This window comes from Orcinus orca, chromosome 1, assembly GCF_937001465.1.
Source record: "Orcinus orca chromosome 1, mOrcOrc1.1, whole genome shotgun sequence".
In the NCBI taxonomy this organism is placed as follows: Eukaryota; Metazoa; Chordata; class Mammalia; order Artiodactyla; family Delphinidae; genus Orcinus; species Orcinus orca.
Window position 1 is genome coordinate 41,322,132 of NC_064559.1, and position 14,149 is coordinate 41,336,280.

Here is a 14,149-nt window from a genome sequence, read left to right on the forward strand (position 1 = left end):
GGAATATTTTTTTAAAAAAGTAAAACATGAGGAAAGTCTTTTTTATGTACTCACATATTTACCATTCCTAGTGTTTTTCTTTGTAGATCTGAATTTACATCTCAAATAATTTTTCTTCAGCCTGAAGAACTTCCTTTAACATTTCTTATAGTACAGGTCTAGGTCTGCTGGTAACAAATTTTCTCAGATTTTGTCTGAAAATGTCTTTATTTAGTCTTAATTATTCAAGGGTATTTTTACTGAATATAGAATACTAGGTTACTTTTTTTTTCTTTCAGGACTTTAAAGATGTTGCTTCACCTGTCTTCTGGCTTGCATTATTTCTGATAAGAATTAGTAAAAAATTCTTATTTTTATTCCCTTCTATATAGTCTTTTTTCTTTGGCTGCTTTATATTTTTCTTTATTACTGGTTTTCAGCAATTTGATTATAATGTGTGCCTTGTGATTTTCTTTATGTTTATGCCACTCTGGGTTCGTTAAGATTCTTGGATTTGTGGGTTTACATTTTTAATTAAACATGAACATTTTTCAGTCACTTAAAATATTTTTCTGTCCCTTGTTCCCCTCCTTCTAAGATTTCCAGTTACATGTATAGTAGTACAAATGACACTGTCTCACTGGCAATTTTAACTTTGTTCCGTTTTTCAGTCTTTTTTCTTTCACTGTCCAATTCGGATAATTTCTATTGCTATGTCTTTAAGTTCACTAATCTTTTCTTTTGCTGTATTTAACCTACTGTTAAACCCAACCTAATCAACCTTGAATTCTATGTTCATCAAAACTATCTTTCAAAAATAAAGGCAAAATCAAGATATTTCATTTTTATGCTCTAGAAGTTCCATTTTCTTTTTAAACCTTTAAATTTGTTCATTATCTTCTATCTTTAAAATTTTGAAAATACTAATAGTACTAAAATACTATTTTAAAGTCCAAGTCTGTTAATTCCATCATCTGTCATTTGTGAGTCTATTTTCTAATTGGCTGAAGTTTCTCTTGGTTATTTGTCACATCTTCCAGCTTCTTCTCATGACCAGTAATTTTTGATTGGATGCTAAAATTGTGGACCTTATACATTTGAGTTTTTGAATTTTGTTGTCTTCAAAGAATGTTAAGATTTTGTTTTGGTGGACAGCCATTACTTGTCATAATTCTGACTCTTTGAAGGATTACTTAAGCTTTGTTAGGTCAGGTCTAGACTAGTCTTCACTTTAGGGCTAGTTTAGCTTGATTACTAAGGTGGTGTGACCCTTCTAGTGTCTCTTCTGAATGCCTTGAGTGTTCAATTAGGTCTCTACAGTTTGGCCGGTTGGAACTCAAACATTTCTCAGCTCTGCATAAGCTGTTCAGTTTACAGCTTCCTGGTAATTATTCCCTCCCTAGTAGCTGTTTTTTGCCTGGCCTTGTGGGATTTCACCTAATATATGTACAGCTTAGCATTCAGCCAAAGATTCATAGCACTCTTCCTCTGGAAAGCTTCCTCCATCCCTGTACTTGGCCTGCAAATTCTAGCTTCCTTTGTTCTCTGAACCCTGATATCTGTCTCTTCAACTAAGCAAGACCACCATGTTTTAATTTGGTTACTCCTGCCTGAAAGGCAGTCTAAAAAGTGCCTCCAGGCAGAGGAAAGCAAGGACTAGTGTAAAGTTTACCTTATTTATGTCCCTTCCCTGAAGGATTACATTCCTGGTCTCCCTGTTGTCCAATGTCTGAAATCAGTTAAACTTGTATTTAAACTTGCATATTTTATCCAGGTTTCTAGTTGTTTACAATAGAAGGAAAAGTCCCATACGTGAATGGCTTCATGACCAGAAGCCATTCCATTATATTTTAGGCAGTAAAAATAAAGGTTAAGTGCAAAGCTAGAATAGAAAAATGTAATGAACAAGCATCTCAAAATATTTTTTCTTAATAATCCTAAAAGGTTGGTATGAGCAGATAATAACATAATTATAAACATAAACCCCATCCTATCCCACACTTACTGATACTGGCTCAAGCACAATGTTAGCTGCTAGAGATACGAAGTTGGATAAGACAAGGTCTCTTCTCCCCAAAAACCTTCTAGGCTATGAAAGATACACACAGATTTTTGTAAAAACTACAGTGAATTTTATTAATGTCATGCTTCACTCTCTTGAGGCTCTTTTTAGCAGCAGGTCCTTCTTTATATGAAAGGCACAAAATATATAGTATCAAGAAAAGAAGTTTCAGAAGGAATCTACTCTTTGCAGTTGTACACCAGTACGACTGAAACCCAGAGAGCTCTCCTTCAAGGTACAATCTTTCTTTTCCAATTTTTCATTGCTAGGAAGGGCAAAGGCTAGGGGAGTGGGTTTAGGGGATAAAACAGGATGGAGAAGAGTGAAGAAAGGTGGTAGGAAGTGGAGAGGTTGACAGTGAGAGCAGGATTTGAGAGCTGGCTAGATAACTCCCTTCACCCCATCCCTGCTGACAATGTGTTAAAAAAATCAATCAAGAAAAATACTAATTTCTCTTATGTCAACCAACAGTACAATGACATTTGTGTGCTATGAGGTAAGATGAGTAGGCATAATCAGAAATGGCGTGAGCCTGGAAGTATCAATTAACTGGCAAAGACTGAAAAATATGGAGGTTAGAGAACATTTTGAAATTTAAAAGGGAGAAGCTTAAAAAAACAAAACAAAACAAAACAAAAACACTGGAAGTCTAAGGGGAAAATGAACATAGGTCAAAGAAGGATAAATGGAAAAATAAGTAAAAATTAGTATGTCATCGAAATATTAAAATGAATCAGATGAGTGAAAAAAAAAATAGCCAAGTGGCCTAGTCTGAGAGTAGATAGCACTTTAAAACAGAAGGCAAGGATTTTGGTACTGCCTTGGAAAAAAATGGTGAGTCAATGCTTTAGGATAGAGGAATTTAAAACGCTCTGTTGATTATGTTCTCTTTGAGGAAGCTGATCTTAGAATCACAGGCCTTACTAGATTGGAAATATACAGTTGAAAATAAATGTTCTAAAACAGAATACTATAGTGGGAAAAAATAATGGACCATTCTTCAATAAAAATATTTTGAACAATTAATCAGTTAATTAGAGAATGGAGAAGGATTTTAATAAAGCAAAAAGAGGAATATCTTTTTGTTTGGGAAACCAAAGAATAAAACTTTCAAGTTCAAGCTTAATTATACTATTAACTCAATTTTTTACACCAAAATTTAGTTATAATATACCAGAAGAAAATGTTCAAATTCAAAGAACTTCTTCCTAGTTATTTAGAAAACAGAACACAGGAGGTAAGTAAACAATGGAGACAGAAAATCTAGGTTTGTCATTAGCTATATGACCTTAGGCAAATGCTAGAGAAGTTCTTCCTCTTTGTTTCTTCCTCTATAAAACATCTTCCAAAACACTGTTGTGATGATTAGGTAAGATAACATATTTGAAAGTGTTCTGTAATATAAACTATTTAAATACCTTGCTGATTCTGGATCCAAAATCAGGGCTTCTATTGCGTGAGATATCAGTAAACAGCTCTGCTGCTGTCTGCATTATGTTAAGGTTATACATGATAATAGAGAAATGTACTATAGACTTTATATTATTTGAATACTAAATAAGGCAAGATGAAAATTGTAAGGCCAGCAGGTCTAGGGAAGGGCCCAGGGAACCAGACAGAACCCCCGCCAAGGAGGCTGATGCAACCAACCGGTCTTCCCGCTCCCTGAGGGGCGGAACCAACGGCTCTGAGGCTGATGCAACCGACACCCAACATTGCCACAACATCCAAAAGATAACCAAAAAGGGGCTGCTTCACACAGCAAGTGCCTCCCCTGCGTCCACCCCTATAAATTTTGTTCGCGCCCACACCCGGGCGCAACTTCTCTGGCCCCTTTCTCTCGGACCAGTGAACCTCACCCGGGAGTGTTCCCAAATGAAGCTTGTTTAAGCTCTCCTCCGGTTTTGGTGCCGTTCCTTACAAAAATCATATTCTTCGTGAAGGTAACCACATGTTATTGACTCAAAATAGTCTGTGGCTCTATTTTTTTCTTTTTAAGGGATATATGTTGTCTGTGATAGTTCCAGGAAGAGTACTTCAGAGGTTAATGTTGGAAGGAGGAACCAAGCAACAGGCTCTGTGATTCAATCACAGAAACTTTTTTATCTATCTTGGATATAGGGGTTTCACTGATGAAAAGTTTAAAACAACCACCACAATAAGGGTCTGTAGAGCGGTTACCCTGGAGGTTCCTAGGCTGGGGCTCAAGGGATCTGTTAACTCTCCTGAAATGGTATGCAAATTTGGGGGGATATGTGCATATATGCATTTTTTTTAGGGGAGAGGGTCCATAGCATTCATCAGGTTTTCAATCACTAAACCAAAATGCCAGGAATTACTGATTTATAGGTCTGCAACTTAAAAGCAATTTATCTTTCTTCCTTTCAAAAAGGATCTGAAGCTGCTAATAAGAAAATACGGAGAACTTAAAGGGGGCTTAGGGAACATAAGTGATGACTGAAACGACTGAATACATCATTAATAAAGGTGATGGGAACTAGGGTTGTTAGCTGTGAATAAAAGATAGGTGAAGCAAGACAGAAAATGGTTCTCTGGTGGAAAAATATTTTGTGTTGACCATTGTAGCTCAAGTGAGCACAAAGTATTCAACACTGCTTGGACCTGGGTTTTGGACGCTCTTCCCAGAGGTGGTAAAAGACCACCACTGAGTCACCACTTTTTAAAAAGCCTGGTTGAAGTAAAGAAGTTAAATTATACTGCTCATACTAGGTTTCAAAAGAGAAATTATTATTTATGGTAAATCTGTAGGCTTATCTAATGTATATGTATATTTTAGGTAAGCGTATCTGAAATATTTACTCTACATTTAAAAGAATACTTCCAAAGAACAAGAAATATTGGGCAAGTTTAGGATACAGTTCTACATTCCTCAAAGTTGCGGAATCAGCATCAAAAGATGCCTGATAAAGATCCCCATATCGGGAAGCAAGGCTTCGGAATTCTTCCATGGACAGTTTCATCTATAAAGAAGGAAAAATATCAATTATGATAAATAAACAAATATGCTTTTGTGTTGTATAAACAACACAAAAGTCAAAACATAAGAAAACAATCCTCAAACAATAAAAATATATTTCAACTCATTTTCAATTCATTCATTTTTATAAACCCTATTAAAGAAAATTAACAAAGATGGCAAATGAAACTACAAATGTGTACAAGATTATAATTTACACATAATGTACAGAAACAAAAAAGACTGCATTTTTAGCTTCTTCAAAGTTTCACTAAAATAAATAATATGGCTATAAACTTCCCAAAGTTTCTTTAAAATGTATGTCCTTTTTCTTTATATAAACATGTAGCAACTAGTGAGATATCATCAATCACTCTGTCATTTTAATAAGACTTCAGCCTGTTTTTTGCAAGACAGATGAGTTTAGAAGTATTTGATGTTGCCTCTGAGTCAATCCGCTGATTTTTAAGTTTCAGAATTTTTCATCTCACAACTAACCTCAAAAACCTCTAAAGTGTAAATAAAAACTGCACTGAAAATAAAGTTAAGACATACCTGATTGGAGATGCGACCGCACCGCTGGAGGTCATTCCCTAAGGTCATGGCAATTGTTGTGGCAATTGCAGGTGGTGGGCTTGTCTTGAGGCTACTACAAGTACAGATAAGTTGAGAGAAGGCTTGGAGAAGGTCAATCCTGAGCTTTACAAATTCACACTGAAAACTTAAAGGATTCAGTGGTGTACTGGCAGCCTGGGGAATAAAAACAAGCTATATTTAATACAAGGTAAGCATAAAAGGAAGATGCTGAAGGACAAAGTATTTATCAGAGTCTGCAAAAGAGCAGTAGTTCTAATGATGATGGATAAACACCTACATTATTAGGGGAGGATGTAATATTAGAAAGAAAAACTTATTGTCATTAGCATCAACTCTGAAAAACTATGTTCCATCAACACTCAGGTTCCTTACTTCCTACATTTGCAAAGACCCCACAAGACATGGGTTAACTAGACCGTCATCTGTAAGATATCATATGAGGGATGCTTCACAGACATTACCATTCCCCCCAGATTCCCTTATCACCTTCCTACCTTTCTAACCTGAAATTCACATGCTGGAATCATTAAACAGAATTTTTAAAAGTTGGAAGGGGGAGGGCTTCCCTGGTGGTGCAGTGGTTGAGAGTCCGCCTGCCGATGCAGGGGACATGGGTTCGTGCCCTGGTCCGGGAAGATCCCACATACTGCGGAGTGGCTAGGCCCATGAGCCATGGCCACTGAACCTGCGTGTCTGGAGCCTGTGCTCTGCAACGGGAGCGGCCACAACAGTGAGAGGCCCCCGTACCGCAAAAAAAAAAAAAAAAAAAAAGTTGGAAGGGGGAGAAAAGAAAGGTGAGGGCAGGAGAAATATATTGTTAGACCGTCACTGTTAAAAAAGCCTGTTGCTGGCGGAGGTGAGGCAAGAGCCAGCCAGACCACGTGGGGCCTTCAGACCACAGGCAAGGTTCCGTATTATATTTTAAATGCAGTGTTTGGCGCCCAGTCCCCTACTCTGTGCAGCACCCTCTTTGTGTACAGGCCCACGGCAGCCCCCCCCCTCCCCGCTTTCTTCCCTGCGGATGCGCACGTGTGTCCCGAGCGCGGCGGCTGTGCCCAGAGACCCGCCTGACCCCGGGCGCCCTTAGCCCTGGTCCGGGCTCCAGCCACCGCAGCACGCTCGCCTCTGGTCTCGCGCTCTGCCCTCAGGCACCTGTCCCCCGGTGATCCACGCAAGGCCCCGTCGGCAGGTGAAGTGGCCTCCCTTAGAGCAACCCGGAAAGTGTGGTCCGTATTTCAAGGTGGACTTTCAAAGGTGGTGCTGCCTTGAGCCCGCGGGCCCCGCCGGTGGCCGAGCGCTCCAAGACGTTAAGGGAAGGGCAGGCCTTCCCTAGTGCAGAGGCACGGGTGTTGGCCGACTGTCCATTTTTGCAGAAATCTTCCTCCTATGTGGGATCGCTGTCTGGAGAAGGGCCCCTGCTTTGCTCCGGGAAGAAGCTGACCCAGGACGGCAACACGTGGCTGGAAGGGCCATCTCCAGAAAAGAGGAAGAGCTGCAAGTGCCGTCAGTGATCCCCTCCAGGCACCCAGAGCCTTAACTGAAATACCGGATCGTTCCCTAGATTTTTGCTACATTAAACTATATTGTCCAGTTAAAAAAAAAAAAAAAAAAGAGTACGAAACACCGTGGTAGAGGACAACGATTCCTGGCTCTCCCCTGACTGCACAGCCTTTGGACAACTTTGCCAGTGAAAGAGCTTTGTTCCAACCACCTGCCCCAGTGCAGCTGTGTCGATGGCACGAAGCTTCGTTCCGCAGCTCCTATTTCACAGCAGTCCCCTCTCCCTGGTCTCGTTGTGGGTCACACCATGATGGCTGCCCACCCCTCAGATGGACCACAGGTTCTGGAGTTGGCTGCTCCCGAGAAGAGCCGGGTGGCGACTTTTTTGAGCAGGACCAGAACAGACCTCCTCGGGTCACGCAGCTGCAAGTGGCACAGTGACCCAGCCGCTCGCCTGCAACCAGCGACTTTCCCAAACCAGCTGCTGCTTCAGCTTCGTGATCGGGCCAGTTTCTATATTGGGTAACGGTCAAGAGGCATGGTCTGTGATGTCATGTATGTAAAAATCTGTTTCTCGTTGAAGTTACAAAAGTAATGACAACATGAGCTTTCGCAGGGCCGAGCTCACTTTGTTCCGATCGCTGCCACCAGCGTAGGGGGTCCAGGGTGGCGGGTAGATGAAGCCCACCTCTGCCTGAAGCATCCAGCCAGGCTGTGCATCCACTTCCTGGTCTGAGAAACGGAACTAATAACCAGAATACAACTTCTCTTTATTGTTTGCTATGAAGAGTGATCTGATTTAAACATTACTCGGAGGCCCCTGCTTATTTTACCAAGCACAATGTCCTCAACGTTCCTCCATGCCGTAGCAGGTGACAGGACTTCCTTCTCTTTTAAAGGTTGAATAATATTCCATAGTCTGGATAGACCACATCTTGTTCATCCATTCACCTTTCAGTGGACACGTGGGTTGTTTCCACCCCTTGGCTAGTGTGAGTAATGCTGCTCTGAACATGGATGTACAAATATCTGTTTGAGTTCCTGCTTTCAGTTCTTTTGCGTCTATACCCTCATGGGTGTGAGGCAGTATCAGTGATTTTCAAGACTCCTTTGCTTCCCAATTTCTTTAGCTGTCTTTCTCTCCCCTCCTACCTTATGAAATACTTAAGAGGTTAAATGTGTAAGATAAAGAAATTCCTAAAAATGAGGAATTGGGAAGTTTAGACTTACATCTCCTAGAGGGATTGGAATGAGTCCCTTTTTACCACCCTGAATTCTCCCAGCCAGTGCCTGCCCTGTCCCACTTCGCAGCTGGCTTTGGGTTCATGAAAACATATACAGTATTAGAAATTAAGACTAAAAGATTGTTTTTAAAAGATTTTTATTCATTCATTTAAACTTACAATAAGAAACTGACTCCATGTTACTCAACAATAAATAACATTTTATGAAAAATCATTATTTTCAAAAAATGATTAGTGAGAACAAGGGACTTGTTTCATATTTTTGCAGATCTCTTTAATATCTAGCTTGATAAAAGACAGCTGGATTCTCATAGCTGCTTCTGTGTTCAGTCTCTTGTAATATATCATTTTAGTTGATGTCTGTTAAGAAAATTTGATCTCACAGGGATGTGTAGCAGGAAAATGGAGAAGCGTTTATATAGGTTCTCCACCATTCACTGAATTGTGCAGTTATTCCAAATGTTGACCCATTTCACTAGACAATATTAAAAAATCACAGTTGTGTGGAATGTAAATTGGAGCAGCCAGTATGGAAAACAGTAAGGAGACTCCTCAAAAAATTAAGACTAGAACTACCATATATGATCCAGCTATTCCATATCTGAGTATTTATCCAAGGAATACAAAAACACTAATTTGAAAAGATAGATGCACCTCAATGTTCATGGCAGCATAATTTACGATAGCCAAGATATGAAAACAACCTAGGTATCCATCAACAGATGAATGGATAAAGATGGTGATATATATATGTACCATTGTGTCCCCGCGAAAAGGCAAGGACCGTCTTAGTATTATTAGAAAAGTAGTTATTTTTTTAATATCAGTTATCTTTTAATTGAGGTGTAGTTGATTTGCACTGTTGTGTTAGTTGCAGGTGTACAGCAAAGTGATTCAGTTACACATATATATATTCTTTTTCAGATTTTTAAAAATTTACCGAAGTATAGTTGACTTACCAAAAAAATGCTAACTTAACAATAAATGGAGGCATAATGAAATTAACTTTATTCCCTGACATGACTCGCTTAAAACATGCTGATGCCGTTCTTAGATAGTATTTCACACTCTTCTTTTAGGAGGAGAGCCTGGTGTGTGACTGGAGGTTCTAGAATTAAGTTACAATCTTATCCATCTGACCAAGTATTGACCTTAGTGTAGTTCTCTCTAGTTTTAAGTGTCAAATTATAGTTTTATTATTTGGTGGAATTCATATTTTACTCTAGGAAAGTTTGCCACTTCCTGTATCCTTTATAAGAACATACACTTGCTCTAGTATCCCTCTCAAATTGCAAAGTTACACCTATATAAAATTATATAAGCTAGAGGTAATAACTATAATCAATATATTGAATTCTGTGGTTTTCAAACTTTTGGGATGTTTTGTTCTAATCATGAAACAGCACAGATTAGGGATATTAAAGAGACTATTTCAATTGTTTTTAATTTCTTGGAGATTTGATTTGCTCTTATAGGAAGATAAGTTCCCCCTTCCTCTGCCCCTTAAGCTGCTACTTGCTATTTTTTATTTACTGCTTATCAATAACTTTAGAAGGGTCAGGGATACAAGTGGGTATATATGATATATATACAGTTATATACAGTGTAGACCATCTTACAGACAAAAAATCATTTGCAATATTGTCCTAACATGCATTATAAAACTGAAAGTGAAGCAAGATGTAGTTATAACGAAAAAGATTTACTGCTACTCTGAAGTTATTTCTGACTAACAAGAAATATTTGATGATATAAGATGGTAACTTTGAAAGTGACTGTGCATCTTACATCGTGTTATACTGAGGAAAACAATGTTAGATATAGTATGCATGTTCAAAAAGAACACAGAAAAGATAAACTTGTGATAAAGGTCAATCAAAGACTTTAAAAAGGTAATATCGTCCATGAGAGACAGAAAACATATAAAAATAAAATTTAGACTATAGTGCTATGAACAATGCCAATGAGAAATAAAAGGGATATTATTTATTCTTCTTTACATGGGGGCTAAAGCTTAAAACGGAAATGGGTTCTAAGGCAAAAATTGTATACAGTCAAAATTATCCCTGAAAATTCCTCAAGAAGGAACTACTTCCAGTAAATTTAACATAGGTGAAGGAACAGCAAACTCAGAGCCCCGGGGTACAAGCTAATTGAGAAGAACTGTCCCCACTATTTAAAGTGCTATTTTGTGTCCCCATTATTTAAATAGCTATTTTCCCTCATTCTTGTTCTTTCTTTCTTTTTTTTAAAAGTCTAAACATACAGAGGTAAATCTGTGTTAAACACACATATAATGCTACTTCACTGAATTTCTGACTTTTGGTACATATTCTGTTTTCTATATGGAGCAGCTAAAAAAACCCAATGTGGCTGAAAGGAAAGCTACTTAATAAACTCAGTTAAAAATATTTATATATATTGTGGTAAAGAACATGTGACAACCAAGAGTGAACCACAGTGCAAACAATGGACCTTAAGCCCCTAGTAACCACCACCCTACTTTCTGTTTTTATGAATCTGACCACTTTCATTTAAGTGGAATCATATAATATTTGTCTTCTTGTAATTGGATTATTTCACTTAATACAAGCTCAGTTTTTGAAAGAATAAGCCAAGCTTAAAGCAATAGTAGACTAAACTGTTTAAAACCAGACCTCCTGCTAAGAACAAATGGAAAACTGAGTTAAATATTATGAACATCTATCTAAAAGCACTGAAGAGCTACTAAGGCAACAAGGAGCCAAAATCATGGAGAGATGGGCAATCCAAGAAGATAAGACTGACATCTGGTGATTACTTGCTAATTTGAAAGCTGCTCCTGGGAGTCTGAGAAGCTGAGCAGAGCTTTCAGCAGTCTCATAAGACTAAGAGGGCTGTGGAAAACACTTCAGGCTTTTGGCTGTAACTTCAAAGGGCTATACCCTAGGAGTTAGGAGAACCAAAAATATACTGGCTCTTCCAAGGACTGAAGCTTAGCTCTGAATCAGTTCAATCCTTGGCTGGATTAGGGTAATCTGCCCTTAGCCTAACTGCCTGCCAAAAGCAAGGATGATATAATCATTGTAATTTTTCACACACACTGTCCAAAACTAACTAAAAAAATAACTAAGTATACAACAAAGACAAAATTCCTCAAACCAAAAGGGGGATAAAAGGTCAAAGACACAAACCACAACAGATCCAGATAACAGACTATCATATATGAATTTCAAGATAACTACAATCAATATGTTAAAGAACTTAAATGACAAGATAGAGAGTCCTGGAGAAGAACTACAGAATATAAAATAACCAAATGGAAATTCTGGAACTGGAAACACACAATAAATGAAATTAAGAACTTAATGAATGAGTCTGACATGCTGATTAGACACAATGTAAGTGAGAATTATGGAAATGGAAGATAGGTCAGAAGAAAATATTTAGAGTTAAGTATGGAGAGATAAAAAGGTAGAAAATGAAGAAGAGAATATGAGAGATATATGAGTCATGGTAAAAAGAATTAACATGGGCGCACTACGTCCCAAATGAGGAAGAAAGGGACAGAAGCATTGGCTAAAGAGATAATGGCCAAATGTTCCATAACTGATCAAAGTCATCAAGCCTTATATCCCAGAAGTACTATGAACCCCAAAAGGCATTGATACTGATAGTAGTATAAACTGGAAACCACCATAGGCAACTTTTTGGTAGTATTTATTAGAGCTGAACTCAGTATATCTATGACACAGCACTACCATCTAGAAGATAGGCACACCTATATCAAAAGATGTGTGTAAGAAAGTTCAAAGTCAAATTATTCTAAATAGCCCCAACCTGGAAATAACTCAAATGTTTCTCAAAAATAAAATGGATAAACAGATTGTTATAACAGTTATCCAAAAGAATATCACAATGAAATGAAAATGAACAAACTACTGCAATATGCAACAAAAAGCATGAATGCATCACACGAATATAAAGCTGAGCAGAGAAGCTAGAATCAAAAGCATAATACTGCATGAGTCCTTAAATAATAATGAAAAACAAGGCGAGACTAATCTATAGCTTTAGAAATCAAAAGTGCCTTCTACAGAGAAAGGTAAAGGTAGTGACTTGAAGGGAAAACATTTCTTAAAGTGATAAAAAGCCACAAATCAGAAGATAATATTTGCAACTCATATAACCTACAAAAGATTGGTATCTAGAACATCCAAAATAAAAAGGCAACCTAATGAATGGGAGAAAATATTTGCAAATCATGTATCTAGTAAGGGGTTAATACCTAAAATACATTTAAAAACTCATACAAGTCACTAGTAAAATAACAACAACAAATAATCCAATTAAAAAATGGGCAGAGATTTGAATAGGCATTTTTCCAAAGACATACAGATGGCCTATAGGCTCAACATCACTAATCATCAGGGAAATGCAAATCAAAACCACAAGCACAAAATTCAACTCACACCTGTTATAATGGCTATTATCCAAAAAACAAGAAATAACAAGTGTTGGCAAGGATGTGGAAAAAAGGGAATCCTGGTGCACTGCTGGTAGAAATGTAAACTGGTGCAGCCACTATGGATAACAGTATGGAAGTCCCTCAAAAATTAAAAACAGAACTACCATATGGTTCTGCAATTCCACTTCTGGGTATTTATCTGAAGAAAACAATAATACTAACTCAAGAAGATATCTGCACCTCCATATTCACTGCAGCACTATTTACAATAGCCAAGATATGGAAACAATCTAAATGTCCACTGATACATAAATAAAGAAAATGTGGTATATATACACAAAATGGAGTATTATTCAGCCATAAAAAAGAATAAAATCTTGCCATCTGTAACAACACAAATGGATCTAGACGGTATTATGCTAAGTGAAATAAGTCAGACAGAGAAAGACAATTACCGAATGATCTCACTTATATGTGGAATCTAAAAACAAAAACCAAGCTCATAGATACAGAGAACAGATAGATGGTTGCCAGAGGTGGGGGTAGGGAAGTGCATGAAATGGGTGAATGGGGTCAAAAAGTACAGCTATAAAATAAATGAGTTATGGGGATGTAATGCACAGCATGGTGACTATATTGTGAGGGAGAGGCAAAGATAGCAGAGGAGAAGGACCCTGAGCTCATCTCCCACAGGCACATCAAAATTACAGCTATTTACAGAGCAAATATCAATGAAAGTGACCCGAAGACTAGCAGAAAAGAACTTCTACAGCTAGAGACGTAAAGAAGGAACCACAGAGAGATGGGTAGGAGGGGTGGAAATATGGTATAGTCAAGATCCATACCCCAGGTTGGTGACCAGCAAATGGGAGGCTAATTACAAACTGCAGAGGTTCTCCTCAAAAAGCAAGGGCTTTGAGTCCCAGCCGGGACTGGGCTTCCCAGCCGGGAGCCCCTAGAATGCTTGGCTTTGAAGGCCAGCAGGGCTTATTTTGGGGTGAGCCAGAGGACTGTGGGAAATAGAGACTCCACTTTCAAAAGGCATACACAAAAGAAATCATAGAAGGAAAAGATCAGAGCAGAAATAAATGAAATAGAGACTAAAAAAACAATGGAAAAGATCAATGAAACTAATGGCTGGTTCTCTGAAAATATAAACAAAATTGACAAACCTTTCACCAGACTCATCAAGAAAAAAAAGAAAGGCCCAAATCAATAAAATAAGAAATGAAAAAGAAGTTACAACCCACACCATAGAAATATAAAGGATCATAAGATATTCCTATGAACAATTATACAACAATAAAAGGGACAACCTAGAAGAAATGGACAAATTCCTAGAA

General features: G+C 38.0%; 1 protein-coding gene across 2 annotated transcripts in view; it reads right to left on the reverse strand.

Annotated features, from left to right (window-relative positions):
• Positions 1 to 14,149, reverse strand: part of INTS7 (integrator complex subunit 7) — a 112,165-nt gene that overhangs the window by 31,635 nt on the left and 66,381 nt on the right. For both annotated transcript variants that reach the window (XM_033438069.2, XM_004275273.4), the window contains 3 exons: positions 5,574 to 5,768; positions 4,919 to 5,022; positions 3,460 to 3,528 (listed from right to left, as the gene is read on the reverse strand). In XM_033438069.2, coding sequence (XP_033293960.1) covers positions 3,460 to 3,528; positions 4,919 to 5,022; positions 5,574 to 5,768 — 368 coding nt within the window. The remainder of the gene's footprint in view (positions 1 to 3,459; positions 3,529 to 4,918; positions 5,023 to 5,573; positions 5,769 to 14,149) is intronic.